Source organism: Opisthocomus hoazin, chromosome 8 (assembly GCF_030867145.1).
Source record: "Opisthocomus hoazin isolate bOpiHoa1 chromosome 8, bOpiHoa1.hap1, whole genome shotgun sequence".
NCBI classification, from domain to species: domain Eukaryota; kingdom Metazoa; phylum Chordata; class Aves; order Opisthocomiformes; family Opisthocomidae; genus Opisthocomus; species Opisthocomus hoazin.
The window spans coordinates 51,295,164-51,316,195 of NC_134421.1; the positions used below are offsets into that span (position 1 = coordinate 51,295,164).

Sequence of the window (21,032 nt, forward strand, 5' to 3'; positions counted from 1 at the left end):
GCTTGTTTCAATTGATTTTAAGAAATCCTCTCCAAGGTTCCAGGTGCATAAAAAGTTTAGCATTTTCAGATTTTCTTTCTCTGCAAGTTCGTAGCTCAAGAAAAGGATAACAATTGTACTGCAATTAAGAGCCTTATAGATAAAGGCACTCTTCATATTCTTTCTGTTCAGTACCAGTTTTGAAAACTTTTCTCTGTCTCTCCTGTATCTGATGCTGAATGTAGGAAAGGGTAAGGAAAGGTGAAGGCAGACCCAGCCGTAAGGAAGCGAGAAATCGTAAAAAAAGTGTGAAAACAGGAAATCCAGCAGGAAGCTCTCACAAACTTAGTGGCAGTCAACTCTACATTTTGTAAATAGGGAATTTATATTCATATAAAACCTCTTAAAATACAGTATGTAAAAATAATAAGTACATTCACATCATCTGTTACTTCTTCCTTTAGCGTGAATAATGAAAGACTTTCTTTTCTTTCAGAAGAATTGTCTGTCATTGTTTTACTTTTATTATTTTTCACATAGCAATATTGAACTTCCATTAGCTATTATACCAATTAATACTGGTGTAAATTTTATTTTAATTTTCTTAATTAGCTTGACTATCTTTTCTTTGCAGGAACCTCATCCTTCTGGAATAAGACCTGAAAGCGGTCCACAGGCAGGTGGAACCACCCTTACCATCACTGGTACAAACCTGGCCACTGGTTCCAAGAAGGATGTTCAAGTTTCAGTCGGTAGCCAGCCTTGCAATGTGTACGTACCCTGAGTAACTAACAATCCCAAGCTGTATCCTAACAAAGCGCTAACCTTTTCTGGCCTTTAGAAATTACGCAAATCCATTGTCTATCTCTTTGTGACTCATCCCATGCAATGGAGCTCTGCACGTCACATTCACACAGAAACTCTCTCAGAGGCTCCAGCTGGAAGAAGCAGCTGTAAAAACACCGAAGTGGGAGAACTCAGATATCCAAAGAATTCTCCAGTTTTGGCTTTCTCTGCTTGACTGGCTACTCCAAACCCACCCATGCTTTCACTCAGCATCTCCCCAGTGGTTCTATATAAAATCTTCATCTTCTAGTGCCCCTTGAAGGCTTGTTGCTCTCACTTGTCTTTCCTTTTCTTAATTGCGGTCCTTCTCTTCTCCCAAAAAAAGGAATGACACGAAGTGTGCTGACATTGCATTGTTCTTGTGTTTGTACACTTTTCATATCTTTTATCTTTTTGAAAGACCGTAAGTGATCTGAAGAAAGTGTTGTCTCCTCTCGTAACTAGTCAGCGCTTGACAAAAACAGAGCCCTTTTTTGTTGCTTCTGGGGGTAGGTACTACAGTAAAGAATACAAATCGCCGTAATGTTAGTAACTGAAGATGTTTCCTCTTTTTTGTCTCCTCTAACCTAGCACTGAATTTGGAGACGAGATCGTTTGCATTACAGGCCCTAACAGCAAGGTTGAAGCTGTTGAAGTCACGATGGACTACGGGGGCATGGCAATTGCTGTTCCAGGGCTGTTCTCATACAGCGAGAATCCTACTGTCACCAAGTTCCTGCCAGTAAACAGCTTCAGCAGGTAATGAACTGTTTGTCGTAACTTCATTTACAATTGGGTTAAAATATGTGTCATTTATAATAAATCTATTACATTTATAATAAATCTATTACATATAGAACTGTTTCAAATAAAAACTGCCATACTCCATCCATGCACATCTTCAAATATGTAGTTTGTGAACTTTTTTAACTTCAGCTGATGTTTGAAAGTATCCTGTTTACATCCAAGCTTTAATCCCCACTTCAAAACTAAATCCTGAAACTAGAAAAGCTAATGAGCTTCTTTTAAATAAAGATGTCTCAAAGAAAGAGATTTGAAACATTTCAGCGTCACATCAGACAACATGATCTTTGCATTACTTACAAATGCTTATCCTATAAGGATGCGTATAAAAGGTTTCTAACGAAAAGCTTTCTAACAGTTCTTCTGTTCAGCTTTTAATACGTAAGCTGGAAACAGAGGATGGTAACAGTTTGTCATCTCTTTGTCCCATGAGGAGAAAAAAGTATCTTTTTAGGAAATCTAGATCAGGGTTCAATAAGGCTTTTCAAAGGTATGCTCTCTTCTGTGGTGGTGCTCACTAACACCCCATCTGGTAGCTGTTCCTTCTGGAAGAAAGCTCACCTAGTACTAATTGTGAAATGGAAGAAATATGTGCTCGTCATATATTTATAGCAAAATGGCAAATCATCTGTAGAAAAGTCCTTGTAGTACACCTCTGGTTCTGAGAGTCATTCTATGACCGATACAGGGACAAACTTGGGACGTTGATTCACGTTGGTCTCTGCTGTTCCCTAATACTCCGGTCTCTCTGCTTAGTGGGCTACAGCTGGCAGGGAGACATCATGATGTTTCCACTTTCTTTCAGTAAAAAGAAGTGTAACATTGTGACCTTACAAATAAGACATTAAAAATAAAGTTGGCCCTGACTTCTTTTGAAGAAATTGGTACCTGCCTTCTTGAATATTGAGCGGGCACTTATGTAAAACAGAATTTGTTTTTAATATCTGCTTTTGGTTTTCAGTTTGGGTGGGTTTGGACCTGGAGGGGTTTTTTGGTAGATCGATGGTGATTTACCCCAGGGGATTTAAAAGACTTCTCTTTTTTTCTCTACATAAACTGAAGCTTACTTAACTGATTGCCTTGAGGATTGCTAAATTCATGTTACTTCGATGACTTTAATTCCCACTGCCAGCTTGCATGCATGCTTCTTCCTATGCCAATGCATTATTTTTTAAACAATGTGTTCAAATTGAAAGGGAGAAGAGAGGCCAGGTCCCTACAGGCCTGTGGAAAATGCGCTCTCACCTTTGTCTGTGTGTGTGGTAGGTGGAGTGATTTTAACACAAACACTGGAGAAGTAAAGCACACAAAGATAGGCATCCATGAAAAGCCACAAATACTGACAAAACAATTTGTACTTTTTTTATTCTGCTATTTTAAAATGAGTTTGAATTTGACATTGCTGCTTTTAAATGCCGTGGTCATCGATAGCTTTAACAAAAGGATAGCTAATCATCATATAGGTGTTAGATAGCTGTTTGCAGTGAAAGTAGCAGCAGTGCAGGATAAAGCAATCTATAGCTGCAGTAGTGTGCCAATGACTTGACTTCTTTTTTAATTCTGCCTTTCAGTGGAGGAAGGAATATTACAGTAACTGGAACCGGTTTTGAGCTCATCCAGAGCTTCTCGTTGGTGGTATACGCAGAGCGTCCAGAAGCAGGGAAAATGAATCTCAAAAGGGTAATTTTTCTTTCTTTCTCCCCAAAGGCATCACACAGGATGCATAACATATAATCTGTTCGAAAAATGCATTTACGTTTGCCCACTGGACTTCAGTGGACTTGGAGTGGAATAAGGTTTGAACAGATTTCTGGGTCTGTTCAGGATTCCCGTGGAAGAAGAGCCTACTTCTGCCATCTTGACTTAAATTCACTTGTACCTTGCAATCTTCTGCTTTAAAATTATTTTCATTCAATATGAATAAGGACAGAAGAATTGAGCTTCAAGTGGTAGAGTGGATATAGTCCAGAATTTGAAAGTGTTTATTTTCTCTTTATCTTTCTCCTCCTTCTCCGCCTGCAAGCTTTAGAGATTTGTCTGAAACAGGATCCAAATCCAGACAATGCTGAATACTCAGCTTTGCACACTCAGTGCCTCTTATTTTCTAACACCTCAGTGAACCAAGTCTTTTCTTTCTTGCTTCATGCATATTCCTGCTATCACATCTTCACAAAAAGTTGTGCAAAATAACGTTAAAGAAGACCCGAACCCTTGTTGCATGTCATGTTAAGAAGAACTGGTATTACTGTTAGTCTCAATTTTCCACTCTTCTCGTGAAGATCACAATCGAATGCAATGATTGAGGACTTAAAAGTGATCTTCCAGTAAGAACTTTATAAGACTTTTCCTAAGGCTGACTTGTTAATTTAAGACTGTCTTGTGATCCATATAGAGTTGGTAAAGTGCATGTTTTGTATTATATGCAGGATCCAACTTTTAGAGTATCACAGATCGGCAGGGGTTGGAATGGACCTCTGGAGATCATCTGGTCCAACCTCCCTGACAAAGCAGGGTCACCTAGAGCAGGCTGCACAGGATGTCATCCAGGCAGGTTTTGAAAATCTCAGAGAAGGAGACTCCGCAGCCCCTCTGAGCAACCTGTTCCAGTGCTCCGTCACCCTCAGAGGGAAGAAGTTCTTCCTCATGTTCAGACGGAACTTCCTGTGCTTCAGTTTGTGCCCGTTGCCCCTTGTCCTGTCACTGGGCACTACTGAAAAGAGTCTGGCCCCCTCCTCTTGACACCCACCCTTCAGATATTTATAGGCATTTATAAGGTCCCCTCACAGCCTTCTCTTCTTCCGGCCAAACAAGCCCACGTCCCTCTGCCTTTCATCATAGGAGAGATGGTCCAGTCCCCTCATCATCCTCCTTGACCAAGGGAAGGTCATCCATTCTCCAGGCTTTCCCTCTTGCTTCCAGGGACTGGAATTCCTGAGAGACAGCCTTACCAGTGAAGACTGAAGCAAAGGCGGCATTCATTAACTTCACCTTCTCTGTATCCTTTGTCACCAGCACACCCACCTCATAGAGCAGCGGGCCCGCATTTTCTTTTTTTTTTCTTCCGTTTGCTGCTGATGTACTTGAAGAAGCCCTTCTTGTTGTCTTTGATGTGCCTTGCCAGATTTAATTCCCGGTGGGCCTTAGCCTTCCTCATTGCTTCCCTGCATGCTCTGACAATGTTCTTTTATTCCTCCCAAGTGGCCTGTCCCTCTTTCTGTGTTCCGTAGACCTTTTTCTTCCATTTGAGTTTTGCTGCAAGCTCCTTGCTTATCCATGCAGGTCTCCTGCCACCTTTGCTTGATTTCTTACTCATGGGGATGCACTGATCATGAGCATGGAGGAAGTGATGTTTCAATAGCAACCAGCTCTCATGGACCCCCCTGCCTTCTAGAGCCCTAACCCATGGGATTCCTCCAAGTAGGACCTTGAAGAGGCCAAATTTAGCCTCCTGAAGTCTAAGGTTGTGATCTTACTTACTGCCCTGCTTCCTCCACGCAGGATCCTGAACTCCACCATCTCATGGTCACTGCAGCCATGACCGCAAGATGCAACTATCTTGATAACCTTAACTCCCAGGACAATCTTAAAGTCTGTTTAGCATTCTTGACAGTGTTTATCAATATTTCTTATCCTCCTCCTTATGTATGCTCAGCATCTTCTGAGCACGTTAGCTGAAGTCAGCATTACATACATCACACATTCTTGGTTAAGAATCTAATCTTTTGTTCTGTTTCCACTTATATGGCAATATCATAAATGCAGGGGAGAAGTTATGAAATTGCATTTCTCAAAGTGAGAAACTGAGGTAGTGATAGAAAAAGTGTTGAGAGTTCCTATTAGTCTTGTTGGCTGTGGTTGATGTTACTGAATGACTGAAGGAGTTTCCAGCATAAAAACATTTGTGTAATTGTGGATGGGAGGACAGGTTAACCGAGTTGTTACTTTGAGTAGTTGATTGACAATTGGTAAATTTTATTCTGTAATTTCACTTACTAATTGTATTGAATTTCAGTGAGGTATTTTACAGCATCAGTAGAAAAGAATCTGCCTGAGATACTTAATGATACAGAAGATGATCTGGATTAAAGCTGCCATGTTAACCTCTTAAACTTAGAGCAGTTTAATGGTGTCAGCCCAGTGTGGTCCAGAGCCACAGAATTTGGAGGCAATGGAAAGCGTTCTGTAGCCTAAGCTTTTAGAAGATAATGAGTCAACAATTTATTCCCATCAACAAATTTGTTTCATTTTCTTTTCAGAAAATGCCTCATACTATGTTATTTCTGCTGTATGGAGAGGATATAAATCCAGTGGTTGTATTTCTACAGTCTAAAGTTATCAACAGTTAGGTACAGGAATGAGTCAAACTCTAAAATGTGCATGTTCTTCTTATCTTGTTTCTTACAGTTTGATGGAAAGGTTGTTACAAGACTCAATGAAACCACAGTGGTTTTTTCTTCCCTGCCAATACTGGAAGACCCAGAAAACTATAACATTACCACTATTATTCTAATGGATCATTATCATTTGGTTGTAAAAAATGAGAGCCACTCCTTTGCCTATGTTGCAGACCCAACCTTTGAAAATTTCACAAATGGCATCAAAAAACAAGTCAACAAACTTATTAATGCAAAGGTAAACTTGTCAAGAGATGGTGGTTGCTCATTTTGTCCTTGAAACATGTATGGAATTTTTTATTTCTTTCTTAAACCCTTAACAGCTGTTTGGTATCATACCCAAAATGCTTGGCAGAGTCCCTTCCCTCCACTAGATGATGAACATTGTCAGCTCTCCTTTCTCCTCCCCTCCCCTTCTCAGAGATAGTTGCTATCTGTTTAGCCATACTTTGCATTTCCTAGGTATGTCCCCTCCAGCTGAGCCTGGCATTTGGAAATGCCCTTTGCCACAGAGCTCCCAAGGACAGGAGGGGACATCTCTTCTTGCACCAGGAAGGAAAGGAGAGGAATTGCGTAATTCCCAAACACTCCGCTCTTCTGTAAACTGCAGTGCAAATCACATCTGCTGCTAAAAATAACCCAAATGGAAAGCTGCAACTCAGGACTTCTTGTCTCCCAAGACTTTGCAATGACGACTTAGCCTTGTATTTTCTGTCTAGGGCAGTAACCTGAACAAAGCCATGACGATAGACGAGGCCCAGGCTTTTGTGGGTGACGAGCCTTGCAACATAAAAACTCTAACTGAAACGGACTTGTATTGTGAGCCACCAGAAGTACAGCCTCAACCAAAGAAACGGCAGAAGAGAGATACCATCAATAACCTTCCTGAATTCATCGTAGGTTACCTTTTCAATAGAATTTAATGTCATGTGTAAGTGACACTGATACAGTGCTTCTTAACTGAAGTAATTTGTTCTGCAAAGTTGTAGTACTGTGAAGAAACTCCTTGCATTTCTTTCTTCTGCTAGCTTCTGCCTGCTGTTTAGAAGATGTCACACGTAAAGAGTGGTCCCAAGCTGCCAAATGCCTTCTAACTTCATTACATAGAAATGTAAAATTGTAGCTAGACAGACTGGGGATTTTTCTTCCTCTGCTAAGCAAAATAAGATTACTTTATGGAATAAAGTGCTAGGGACCGAAATTCAGTATAAAATATTCAGAAATGTTTCCTTGGTTTGGCTAGTTTGAGCTAGAAATTCACTTAGTGAGAATTACTAAGAATTTAGAGTGTAGCTGAGAAGTGAACCACTGTCCATTTGCACTTTTTGAGACAGATGTCTGTGCTTATCTAATTAGGTGAAATTTGGACTCCGGGAATGGATCCTGGGAAGGGTGGAATATGATACACGTGGGAGTGACATCCCTCTGAATCTTATTTTGCCACTGGTGTTCATTCCTATGATAGCAATCATCATCATTTCTATCATCTGTTACAGGTAAGTTCCTTTAATTAGGCAGTTTTGCTGTCCTAAACCTTTCAAGGTACTGCCTTTTAGTACCTTTCAAGGTACTTCTTCATCTTTTTTATGATCTGCAGATTTAAGAAAGGTAGTTGCAGCTGGAACTGTGTATGAGCACCAATTTATTCCTCTCACGCACACCAAATTCCTTGGTGTCAGTCAGCCCAGTCCATCCTTTATACATAAACACAACAATTGGTCCCAGGCTTGCCAAGCACACAATTGCAGACTGAGTTGCACACATATATTCTTGAAATTGCAGCTAAAGTGCCTCTTGTGAAGGAGATAACTTATTCTGTATACATATCCATCAGCGTTTGTGCTGCCTCAGTCAGCACTGTAGGTCTGAGCTGGATGGATTTGGCTAAGGGGTCATTTTGGCTTTTCCAGCTGAGGTAAGTGTTACCCGCTCACAAATGTCATGATTAATGGTGAAATACGTGCTTCATAAAGGGCCAGAACAATGTCTGCATTTCACTTAAGACCTACTTAGCCCAATTTTAAGGTTACTAATTAGGCCCTCATACTGTCCCTCAGGAGGGGGTGGATTTCACTCTGATGGTGCATATCAATATAGCTGAAGCAGTGCTGAAGTCTGTGCTGTACAGCACTCATGGCCTCCTGGACCTCCTGCAGCCTTCTCAGTTCAGTCCCAAACACATTCCTGTGTGGCTCAGAACCAGTGCAGGACATGTTGCAAGCAATCTTTGTTCAGTACATACAAATTGAGTTTCTGTACTTCATATGTGATTGAAAGCATTTGTAGCTACTGCTGATTGGATTTTAAATCACTGGCCCAAGTGTGCTTTGAAGCAGCAGGCCCGTGATGGTGCCTGGTTGATTTACACAGGATGAAGACTTGGTCCACTGTTGCTGTTCTCCTCCATTCTCTTTCTGCTGCCAGTGTTTAAAAAGACATCAAAACTAGGAAAATGTCCTCCAGTCCTTTGGCTACCCACTCAGAGCTGTTGCAGATTCTTTACTTTTGCAGTTTGTAACTTTTTTAAAATCTTACCTCTATTCCATAAAGACGCAAGAGCCAACAAGCAGAACGAGAGTATGAAAAAATTAAATCACAACTTGAAGGCCTGGAGGAGAGTGTCAGAGACCGGTGCAAGAAGGAATTCACAGGTATGACAGATATTTGCACTCCTGTGGGTCCTCTTGAGCAATCAGAAGATGGACTGGAGCAATGGTGCTGGCTTGCTGAAACTGTCTTCTGGGAACAAGTAATTAGCAGATCTTAGTAGTCTTGATTACTGACATTGACATACAGCAGATATTTTGTTATTATATATGAAAGCCGTAAATAAAATAAAATAGAGAGCTGAGGTTATTAAAAGAAATTCATAGTTTTAGTCTAAAGGAAGCACAGAGTTAGCAACTGGGAAATAGAAACTAGTTGAGATTGGGGTTACTGACAGTCATTAATGTGAGTGGTCACTGATACGGAGGTAAGAATGTTTTATAGTGACTAACCATGCACTTAGTATTTAGCACGATGGCTGTATGTGCCAAGTATGCACATCAAAAACTGTTTTCAGAGCTGCAAAATTGATTTGCAGCAATCAGCATACAAAGGGATAATTTGGCAAGCTCGCAGGAAAGGAATAGCATTTTTCCCTGTTTATCGTGCAAAAACCTTAAGCTTGATTTGAGGAGCCAGCTAATTGTTCTGTGTAAATGTAGAGGCATCATCCCAGGGAAGGCAGCAGGAGGTGTGAAGGCTCACCATTTCTACATGTTGAACTACTCATTGCAACACTTAAATTAGGCATCTGAGTACAAACATTGCAAATATTGGCCTAAATTATTACTGTGAAATGTCACCTCATTATCTGAATTATATTTGCTGTTGGGTCATGCTGAAATAATCTCTACTAAAAAAATCCTGACATTTTATTTCTAAAGATAAATAGATTATTTCATATTGACAGTGGCTAAAAAGCAGAATTGAATTAAACAGCAATTTCAGGTTAAAGTTTGAAATTAATTTAAGAAGCTCAGGGTATCTCAAAGATTTCGGCCATGCTGAAAGCCTCTCCCAGTCTTGTTTTTCTGGCACTTCTGGGACAGGATGTTCTTTTCTTGTACCAGCTTGCTTTCTCTGGAAAACCAACTCCTTCCAGGTTCTGGACACAAACCAGAAGCAAATGTTTGAATCAAGAACTATTCCCAAATGGGCTTCGTTTCAAACTGTATTTTGAACTGTGAGAGGATCGGTCAAGGTTAACAGCCCTCCCTCTAGTCACCTTTCCCATGGAACTTCATACCCATTTCTGAAAGGAGAAGGTGCCTTTTTCTTGCAGACACTCCTAGGTAGGGGGCTGCAGGCTAGAAACTCCTGCTACATGTTGAGTTGAAGGTTTCCTCTCTGCTCCACCAAGCATGAACACTGGGGACGTAGAAAGCACATCTAACGATTAATCGAGCTCCTAAACTGCATCCACCTTGTCTGGCAGTAAAATGAAACACTGAAGTCAAAACACGTTCTGGATCCATACTGTGAAACTGTCATGTCAATGGCACAAAGTACAGACAGTCTAAAATACGTGGGACCAAAGGTAGCCAAGGAAGGGGAAGTCAGGGAGGAAGTACAAATGCCACAAAGCTAGGAACCACAAGATGCTTTCTCCCTTAGCTTTGCTGAATGCTATAAAACAAAGAAGAAAATGAATGAATAAGAGCAATAAAATTGCTGAGACAATAGGTCACTATATTAATTAACATGATATTCTAGTCAATCAACAATATTGGGTAGTTGGAAAGCCTTCAGCTAGAATAGCTGCGCCAAAGGACGATTCCCTAAATGTTGTCCCTTTTAAGGTCTTCAGGGCTTTTGAGTCCTGTAGAAACGTTTCCATCAATGTCAATGAACCATTTAACCTTCTTCCTTCCTGCAATCCCCTTCCTTGCAATTGAATTAGTGTGCTTTACACTTTAAACCTTGCTTTCCTTGACTGCAGTGTGTTTTTTAAAAGAACTTTGATTACTACCTAGACTCAGAGAGAACAGAATGTGCATTGAAAAACAAAAACCAAGAAAATAATATTACTCTGTCTTTTATTGGCTCTGTGGTACCATCCTACATACGTATATATGAACTCACCCAGATGTCCATGAAGGCCCTTTTTGAGATAGACAGCAACAAGGAAACCATCCATGCGAAAGGCAGTTACCCTCATGTCACCACAGGATAACCTGTGGCTGTAGTTAACAGGATAATTGGTAAAAATAGCAAGGGAAGATATGAGATAGAATTGAGTTTTTGGTGTTGAGTTGCTTTTTCACCATTGCAAGGCATCCAAAGAAATCATGTTGCCTAAAAAAGCTGCAGGCTTTTTTTAAATGAACCTTTAAACTGTATTGCATATTTCAGATCTAATGATAGAGATGGAGGATCAGACAAATGATATCAATGAAGCTGGAATTCCAGTACTGGACTACAAAACCTACACGGACAGAGTCTTCTTCTTGCCCTCCAAAGATGGAGAGAAAGACGTGATGATTACGGGGAAGCTGGATATTCCCGAGGCCAGGCGGCAGACTGTGGAGCAGGCTTTGAACCAGTTCTCCAACCTCCTCAACAGCAAATCGTTTCTCATTAATGTGAGTACTGAAGTAAATTCACCTTGTCTCTTAGCTAGGCTAAGACTAGACACTCTTTGTGTGTGCAAGAGAGTAGGTTTGCAAGCACAACTGAACCAAAGTTACTAAAATAAGTGATTTTCCTACAGTTCTTGTTCCACAGTAACCACTGCAGATATGTGGCATCACAGCCAAAGCTTCCTGGTGGGGTGAAGAGGCAAGATCATAATTCTGTGCCAGGTCACGCAGTATGGAGTTAGTCAACACTGCAGTAGCTGTAGGAAAACAGATATTACCCAGTCTGGCATGAAAAGTGCTGTTACAAGTTTGTTTTAGCCTTTTAAGAAACGTGATTGGAGAATGCTGATTCCATGCTGGTTCATCACAGGAGTCACCTGCAGGCAGCCATCTGCCGAATCTCTGTCCCAGAGAGGCAGAGGCTCCTCGAGTGGCCTATTCATTGAGATTGACGAGTGCTCACAGCAGCTCTGAAGAGACGTCTAATTGCTCACTCTCAAAACCTGAAGCTGATTTTCAGACACCTAAATACAGATTTAGACTACTAACTTTTTCTCCTTTGTTAGATGAGGCTCCAGCGCTGAGTTTGTTAATGGTAGCATTACAGTGTATGGCAGATGAGAGCGCATTCCCAGGTGCGCTTAGATAAGTGTCTTTGTAATTCGATGCGAAAGGACTGGGAATGTGGGGGAGAGGGGAGTCGATTTTCTCTTTTAAAAAATTGTCACAGAACACCTGTTTTCCATTATATTAAAGCATACTTTTCGGATAAGGCTTCAGTTAAAGTAAATAAGCATTCCTTGGGTTAGTCCAATACACTGTGTGTGTATCTAAAAACAAATTATAGGGAACATTTTCTTATAAGTAGTTTTTTCAAACCTCTGAAAACTTTTCTGTTCTGTGCTTACAAGATTAATATTAAAATAATATTGCTTGTCTTCGTAGTGCAGACAAGTATTAAGGTTCCTCAGAAACCTCTAATCTGACTTGGTTTTATATTTGTTTTCTGTTCCAGTTCATTCACACGCTGGAAAACCAAAGGGAGTTCTCTGCTCGAGTTAAAGTGTATTTTGCATCCTTACTGACAGTTGCTTTACATGGAAAACTAGAATACTATACTGACATCATGAGGACGCTGTTCTTAGAACTGATGGAGCAGTATGTTGTGGCCAAAAACCCAAAGCTGATGTTAAGAAGGTTTGAATTATTGTCATATTTTCTGTAGTTCTCTGATTTTCTATATATGTGTTCCTTTTGTCATGTGACTATATTAAAATAACAACTATCTGTGAAAGTCAGAAATAGCCTGGCCCAAGCATATTAGGAAGACAAGCTCACCAGGAATAGCTGTGGAGGGCACAGGCAGGACTGCTGGCGACAGATTTCCCTATCCAAATACTGTAGTCTAGAATCTGCATCGAGATTACGAAAATGTCTACCTTACTTCAAAATACAATATCAAACATTTCATTTACTTTTTGATCTAATTTTATTCCAAACAATCTAGCATTTATACCACACATGATCTTTGTAATGAGCATACATAGTCAGCTCGCGTTGTGCATTCAGTGAGAGCTTGCTCTAGTGTTTTTAACCCTGTTGTTATCTCAAATAAATTGCAAAAGACCTCGCCCTGTATATGTTGTAGCTTTGTAATCTGTAGGTTATTTCCCAGTAACTGCACAGCTGGGTTAATTTTTTAGCTCTTACAGCATAGACCCAATTCAAGACTTTGCATAAAAGATGTGTGCTTTTCAGTAATGAGCTGAATGTACCCGGGAATGATGAGCAATACAAAGCACTTATCCTAAAGCAAGTACATGCTCTCAAGACTCTATAGGGAAATCACTGCATTAGCAGAGTGCATGCAGTTAGGCATGTAAAAATATTGTATTTCAAGCAAGCAATGTTTTCTTTAAGACTTTGTCATTAAGTACCCTTACCATACTCAGGGTTGGGGTTTTTTTTTTTCAGATCTGAAACAGTTGTTGAGAGAATGTTGTCTAACTGGATGTCTATTTGTTTATATCAGTACCTCAAGGTAAGAGCTGAAGTCTGTTGCCTGTGGGTTTTTTTTTATCAATAATACTTAAACATGCTGCATTGAGTATATCTTTTGTTTTTGCTTTATTTCATCTCCTTTCCTCCAAACAGGACAATGCTGGGGAGCCTCTTTATAAATTGTTCAAGGCTATCAAACACCAGGTAGAAAAAGGGCCAGTGGATGCCGTACTAAAGAAAGCCAAGTATACACTGAATGACACAGGCTTACTGGGAGATGATGTAGAGTATACGCAGTTGGTAAGCAGAGCATGATTAATATGTTATAAAATCATTTTTTTCCTCTAAAATTAACTCCTGTGATGTTAAGTCTGTACGTACTTTTCCGGGCTACTGTGATCTGCATAGAAATTCTGGTCATGGGCAGGACTGTCGATAGTTTAGCCAAAGCAAGTCTCCAAGCAGGAAAACAGAATTATAAATTATCTTCTAAGCATTAAATCCAAGTCCTGCCACTGTAGAATCCACTTCAGTAAATCCCTTTCATAATTTTCAAAGTTTGTCTGAGCAGTGGTAGACGTGTTTGGCTCCTTCCCCTTTCTTATCTAAATTAACTGGCAATTGATTTTTGCAGAATTCTTGCACTATTGTTATGCTTGAACTTTGGGTTGTCTTTCCCCTTGTGATTGCTGCTTGTCAGCATATCAAATGTCATTTTAGAGATCATTTTATCAGTATACCAGGATAAGCTCCTCTACAGTCCCTGTGAGGTGGCTCTGCAACTTCCAAAACACTTTATGAACCGATTTCTGCACTTGCTTCTGTGTGAGTCAAACTCTTCTGAGCGTGAGCAGCCCAAGTGGCATCGAAAGGGGTTTATTTCCACCTAAGGAAATAAATCTTTCCAGTGATGAGGGGAAGCTGCCTCTCCAGGCAGTTCTGGAGACCCATGTTAGATGCTTCAAATGGGATGAAATGGACATCCCTACCGCAGGTATTGCCCATCTGAGCTCCATCACCGCCTGAGTCTGATCACCGGTGCCATGGTCCAGTTCTCTTCTATTACGAATTCTGCTCTGACTTCATGCTGTTCACTGCCAGAAATCTGCACTGCTTTTTCAAGCAGACTCCAGCGCATGGATTCACTGTCTTTTCAAAAAACTGAAGCAGCCCACTCTTTAGCTGTTTAGGGAGCGTAAATTCTAGTTTTACTCTTTCTGACAGTCTTGCTGGTTTTCTTCAGGATACAGTGTAATGAATAGCAAAGATACACAGACTGTCCCTCAAAGACCAGCACAGGATTTTTTTTCCCCTCTCTCATTTCTCTTTTATTGACATGTTAGGAGCCATTTGTGGTTGTCTCCAGCTGAGAAAAATGCAGTGACATATAAGCAGTGTGGAAAGAGAAACTTAATAAAAAGCTTTATTAAGTCCTGGTTAAAAAAAAAAAAAAAAAAAAATCACCATTTTGTGTATTCTGAAGGAATGCTGCTGGGAGGGCTGATGTGAAGAGATTGCTGTAGGACTTTCACTCACAGAATCACTAGACTGTGACCTAGACTGCCTGGAGGAAAAGGGTGTGCTGGGCAAGAAGAAATATTTTACGTTCAAATGATATTTTGGGGATCAGTTGAGATGTCATCTTCATACCTGAGCTGCAAGTGCCACCCATAGAAACCACACTGACTGACAAGGCTGGTTATATTTTCTCTTGTGTATGGAGAACGGAATTTACTTGCACTGTACATCATGTAAGACTTAATGGCAATAATTCTTTATTCAGTCTGTTTCTTTTCTGTTTCTTTTCACAAAAAAGCCAATGCCTGCAATTAAACTAAATGAATGCAGCATGAAAGCAGAAAATTTGTATATGCAATCAGATGTGGGCACAACAAGCACACTAGCTAGATACAAAACATTAAAACATTGTACAGTAGCAGTATTTGGTCCGGATTTACAGATTTCACATTAAAGAAGGATTTTATGTGTGTGCGTGCGTGGAAGATGATGAGCTGTGTGTGTATACATGTGTATGGTGAAGGATTATGAAGGGGGTTACTATTGGTATAAATCATTGGGATCTTTGGCGTGATGATGACATTGTTGTGGTAACTGTGATCAGTTAGGGAGCATTTGTGCACCAAGGTAGGTTAAAGTGTGAGTTAATTAGTTCACTTCTGCCTGAAATTGAGACTCAATGGGAAAGTAGGGTATAGAGCAGTTGTCTGTGCTCTAATTGTTCTTATTTAAAAGATGAATCTGTTTTGCATCACTGGTTACGCTGACATGCTGCGTACTGAAGCAGCAGCAAAATCATGTCTAATTACCATAAAGCTAATAGGAAAAGGAAGGTGAAATCTCATGATTAGTTGGAGAGTTCTGTCAAGGGACAGCGCAATCATGTTTAATTTGACTGCCGTATGGCACAGCTTTTCTTCACTGTTTAAAAATACCAGTCATGCAAGTTTATTTCTGAGGTTTGAGATGATAAATTCAGGCACTGTGGTTGGCAGGACCATATGTATCTGAGAGCTGCGAAGCTTCGGATGTGCCTGGCCTCCAAAGCTACCTGACTGATAAAAGATCCATGAGGGCTTGGAGCTGTTGTACTGATTCAGCTAGTGAAAGAAAGAGGCTTTTCAGAACATCTATTTGGTTTTGGTGGGTTTTTTCCTTCTGGGGAGGTTTCCTGGCCATTGTTTTCTCATTTGCTTTTCTCTGTATTAAAACTGACACTTATATAGCGAAGCTACTTTTAAAAAAATCACTCTAAATTTAGCAGATTACAGGCTTTCAAGAAATTCTCTTTAACATTAAAAAAAAACCACGTCAATACTACCAGAAAACAGTAGTATTTTAGAACTAGCATAAACTACTTAGGTATATTTCCTGGAACTGTTAGAGTTATTTTGACAACAGGAAGCAGTAATGAGGTCTTTAAACACCAAAGATGACATAAATGACTTTAATGTATATGTGTGTGTGTGGATGTATGTGTGTATTTGTATACATCTAATGAACAGCTGGTCACAGGAGGTAGAGTTACGGGAGCTGAACAAGTCACTGCACATCAGCTGGGCCCTGTTAAATCACCCTATGTACAGACCTAGTCCGCTGGATTTGAGAAGTAAAACCACAACCATGAAGACACCATAAAGGAAGGCAAAAGCACGCAATGTTCTAGGAGTTCAGCAAACTGCAGCTCAAATGATGACTGGGAACTCGTTAAGTTACTTGCTCTTTTCTGTGTTCCGGGTTATCAGACTATACAAGAAGCATGTGTCTAGCCAGCGGTCCTGCTGCTTTGCTCTTGTGTGTCCCTCTAATAAATTCCCAAGACTCAATGATAGTAGCAGATTAGACATGAGTAAATCTGTTCTGCATCTTTTCTGTTTTGTCATAGTGGGAGGAATTAGCTGGAATTTATGATAGCCGGTTGCCTGCATAACAGCGAAGAATGCCTCAGATAACCCATACTCCCATTGCAAATATGTGCTGCTTTGTAATAATTACTGCACAGTGAATTTTAGATATTGTTTGCATTTAAACCACCCAGGAAAACAGGTTCAAAGGTAAATCAGCACTGATTTGTCTTAGTAACCATGTACATTCTTTTTTTTACAGACAGTAAATGTATACGTACAAGATGGAGGAACCGATTCCATACCTGTGAAAGTGCTGAACTGTGATACTATATCACAAGTAAAGGAGAAGATAATAGACCAAGTCTACCGAAATCTGCCGTGTTCTCAGTGGCCAAAAGCTGAGAGTGTAGTTCTTGGTAGGTAGCTACTTGTGATACTCTACTGAGCAGTTGAAACATGTGGCGTGATTTTGTGTTTTCCCCAAAAATTTCTATTAAAGCAATTTATTGGGGTTTTTTTAAAGAAAAAAAAAGTTGAATTCATGTTCAGCTGGATGCAAAAGTACAGTACTTCACAGCAATCTTAATATGCATTAAAAATTAATGCTTTCTTACAGAGTTCTTTTTCCTGACTCTTAAAGTTTTTGGTGTGCTGTCATTAGTGTGCAAAGAGCCCGTTAATGACTGTTAGCACAAATGTATTCATGTCTGACAGAGTCAGTATCTCAGGTACTAATTAATGTGATAATGACAGCATGGACAATTAGCTGATGGAGAAGTAATGATGCAATTTCAGAAACTGGTACTGATTTTGACTTGCCTTTATGATGGTTATTCAAAAGAATTTTAACTTACAGGAGCTGCACTTTTAGGAGATGATGAGCCACCCAGCCTCTGAAAATCATCCTCCTTTAAGGCTTTCAAAATTGCTGTTCTCTTCTTGAGGAAAAAAAAAATTGACATAACTTAAAAGGCCTAATAATCTCATAATAAAAGCTCCAATTAATAGTTTTGCAATGTCTTCATTACTGCCTTAATCTGAAACTAGAGGATGCAGTTCTTGCTCTACAGAAGATCCTAGTAAATTTCCTGAAAATGCCTTTTCTATTCCATACAAAGTCCTACTCTATTTTTGAACTGATAGTAGTTCTTAATATGTATATTTGGAGTATTCTATGCAAAGAAAGCTAACTTTCTGTGGAAAATAGTCAGAAGTCATGTGCATGGTTAAGAACAGTTCATGCAAACCTCTGTAGTTCTGCCAAACTATTAAGCTATAAAAACCACACATCGTGGCTTGTGCCAGATCACTTCTTTTAATGTTCCACAATGCGTCAGTGGGTCTCTAAACTGCAACATTCTTGGAGTAGTTATTTTTGCACACGGTTAAAAACTGTTTTTTCTCATTTTAATTGCCCCTTAGAGTGGCGTCCAGGTTCTACTGCACAGATCCTCTCAGACTTGGATTTAACATCCCAAAGAGACGGCAGATGGAAACGTATCAACACACTAATGCATTATAATGTAAGGAGGTGTTTCAGAGCGGTTGTTTGCATCTGTTACCTGTTCTCTAGTAATAAGTAAAATCTTTATTTGTTTTTAGAGAAGCTTCTGTGCTACGTAAAGAGTCAAAAAAAAACCCCTAGCTCTGTGTCTAGGTAGTAAAAGCTTGGGAGAGTGAAAGGCTAGGTCTAGACATATTGTGTAAACATCTTACCAAAAACATATCACCTAAATTCCAGCACTTTGGTTTCCTCATCATTGTAGTGTCCAAATCCAAATTTCCCTTTGAACTTTCACAAGCTCCTTTTGCTAGGTCTCGTATTCATCTTTTCTCTACAACTTCCTACCCCCGAGAATTGTCTTGTCCTTCCTTTGCTGCTAAATAGATTTGGGGTTGGCCTGGTTTGTTCAACCGCTCGGTCAGAAGAGCAGATGTTGATGTTTTGGTACTGTCTGTTTTAGGTTTCATACGGTGCACACTACCCAGCACTTGCAATCCACTTGTCTTCCATGTGTATGCTATTTATTGCTTTCTAACAACAGATACCCTGAATAGGAAAGATGGAGGTTAGTTCATTTTCCCTCAGAAAACAGACAGATCCGATTCTCCATGATAAACCCCATTTTTGTACAAAGGACACCCATAGTGGATTAGGAATGACTGAACCCCGGAAGGTGCTTCGAGCATTTTCAGTAATCTCAGAGGACGCGTTGATGGGATCTCTTATTAAAGGAGGGGGAGGGAGTCTGTTCTCAATTGCAGAGCCAGTTGCCCAAGAAGCCTTTGAAGGGCAGCATTAATCATAGGTCCAGATTCCCTGCGAAAGATTACAGAAACCACAGTTTAAGTGTTAAGAAGAGGTTCGGTAGTACATACTTTCTAATAGCATCCCTGTGTTTGTGTTTTCAAAGGTCCGAGATGGTGCCACACTCATCTTATCGAAAATGGGCATTTCCCAGCAGCCAGAGGATAATCAGCAAGATGTCCCAGGGGAAAGTAAGTAGTTAACTACCTCCCAAAACAACAAGAAGTCAAAACCCACACAGAAGGAGTGATGCTGCTGTCTTGGGCTGGTTTATCGAGCATCTTTGCGGAGCTAAATATTCCCCACCAGATTATATAGGGCTTATTTGTTGTGTGGTACCCACTGCACACTTGCAATGGTTTTCTTTGTCCTCATTATAGAAGCTTAACAGAAAGCACTCTTAGCAAACATTTCCTTGCATATTTTGTTTCTTAATCCCATTTCATCTATAGTCAAACTGTATGTTTCATCTTTCCAAAGCTTTATCTCTTCTTCTTCTGCCTTCTTCCTTTTCTTACTTTTCTCTCCAAATTTCTTCCACTTCTTATTAGGCTAGAATTGAATGCATTGTTCTAGATGAACCACAGTAGAGACCAGGTCCCCTCTCTGTGGCATAATGGATCTGATGTCATTTTTTTAATCACGTTTCTTACAACTGTGTTGCCTTGCAAACTCGTTTCTGTACATTCATATTTTGTGTCTCCCTCCCTTTGAGTGATGTTTCAGAAGCTATGCTAGCTTGGTTTTTCCAGGGTTTGTTGGTTGGCTTCATTCGTTTCATACGTGTTATCTCTTTAGATGCAGCGTTTTCCACAAGTTCTTTGTTCTTTCTGAGGTTTGCAGTCCACTGTAAGTTGGCGTGAGGAATTTCCTTACAATGTTTTCTCTTTTTCACATCACTAAAGCAGCTGTTGCATAGTTCTTGTATTGCTGTCTGCTACAGTGTGCTGGACTTCTCCACACGAAAGGCAACCTGTTAGCTCACAGTCCATCTTTTAAAGCTTTTACTTCTACATGTTAGTATTTTGTCTAGACCAATTTCCTTCATCTCAAAACCTGTTGAGACACAATACCCATTACAGCCTAAAATGCATGATTTTTATGGAAATATTTATTTGTAAATTTATGTTATTTATCACATATGTTTCCTTTACATTTCAGATGTTCAGTTTCTCTTTTTTTGTATCCTTCTATTCAGTTGTTTCACAGGAGGTAGAAGTTAAATTTATGGAACGATAATTATTGAAATCATTCTTCCTTCTATGAACTCATTTGATATGCTTTTCTGTCTAGCACTGATTGCAAAAGCCATTGCTTCACCTAATAGTTTCATTCCTTTAAACAGATTTACTGATCCTGGATTTAATAGGTTTCAAGGGCTGGGCAGTCAAACAGATTGGAAATAATATTCCAGAAATGTACATTTGTCAAAAAGATGGGTCTCAGCTAATAGCTCTGACGTGTATCGCTATTTAATAAAAATGTACATTCCATTTGTGTTGAATGTTGGCCAGGAAATTAGGACAGGCAGAATTACTTGCCATTTACGTTTTTACTCTCTCCTCCTGGATGCTTTCAGTTGAGACTTTCTCCAGCGTCCTTGAAGGGTCTTCTCATGGTCGTGGCTACACCTCTGCTGCTATCCTCTCACCCCTTTACTGCCAGTGCCTGCCATAGTTGGCCAGATGGTGGCTACTTGGTCACAGCGGGTGCCAGCCCAGCACGTTAACTGGAAAAGCCATTGGGTTTGATGCAGAGGGCAGTGAAGCGCAGCCAGGCGCGGAGCTGGTTCCTAGTCCGTGTTCAGGCTGGTTGCACCAACTGCAGAGATAACCGAGGCAGTAGTCACCTCCGCTCTGCAGGCATGAGCGCACCACGAGCGGAGCCTGGTGGGGCCCTTAGCTTGCTTTGCTTTCTGAACACAGAGTGGTGTCCAGTCTCCTGTTCTGGGGTCTCAGTCTTCATCCTCCCCAGCTCGCTAACCTTGTGGCAGGCAGTAGAGGACCAGACTCTGCAGACTCTGCAGTTTTCTTTTTTTGCTGTTTTTTTCCCTTTCTTTCTTCTCTGCAATTGCATCTTTATTTATAATTCAGTATGATGGAGCTCTTTGAACATCCATGATCTGTAGTCCAGGATGACCTCCTTATATGTGTGTGGCATGTAAGGAGTTGTACAGGAAAAGCAGACTTCTGGGGACAGTGCAGTCACACAAGGGCTCTCACACATGAGA

At 40.3% G+C, this 21,032-nt stretch overlaps 1 protein-coding gene across 7 annotated transcripts in view; it reads left to right on the forward strand.

The window, feature by feature from the left end:
* The window catches only part of PLXNB2 (plexin B2), a 266,904-nt gene that overhangs the window by 231,496 nt on the left and 14,376 nt on the right, over positions 1–21,032 (forward strand). For all 7 annotated transcript variants that reach the window (XM_075429278.1, XM_075429273.1, XM_075429274.1 and 4 more), the window contains 14 exons: positions 614–750; positions 1,396–1,563; positions 3,180–3,288; positions 6,013–6,240; positions 6,722–6,898; positions 7,359–7,498; positions 8,553–8,653; positions 10,902–11,131; positions 12,144–12,325; positions 13,103–13,169; positions 13,283–13,429; positions 16,754–16,910; positions 17,917–18,017; positions 18,909–18,993. In XM_075429278.1, coding sequence (XP_075285393.1) covers positions 614–750; positions 1,396–1,563; positions 3,180–3,288; positions 6,013–6,240; positions 6,722–6,898; positions 7,359–7,498; positions 8,553–8,653; positions 10,902–11,131; positions 12,144–12,325; positions 13,103–13,169; positions 13,283–13,429; positions 16,754–16,910; positions 17,917–18,017; positions 18,909–18,993 — 2,029 coding nt within the window. The remainder of the gene's footprint in view (positions 1–613; positions 751–1,395; positions 1,564–3,179; positions 3,289–6,012; positions 6,241–6,721; positions 6,899–7,358; positions 7,499–8,552; positions 8,654–10,901; positions 11,132–12,143; positions 12,326–13,102; positions 13,170–13,282; positions 13,430–16,753; positions 16,911–17,916; positions 18,018–18,908; positions 18,994–21,032) is intronic.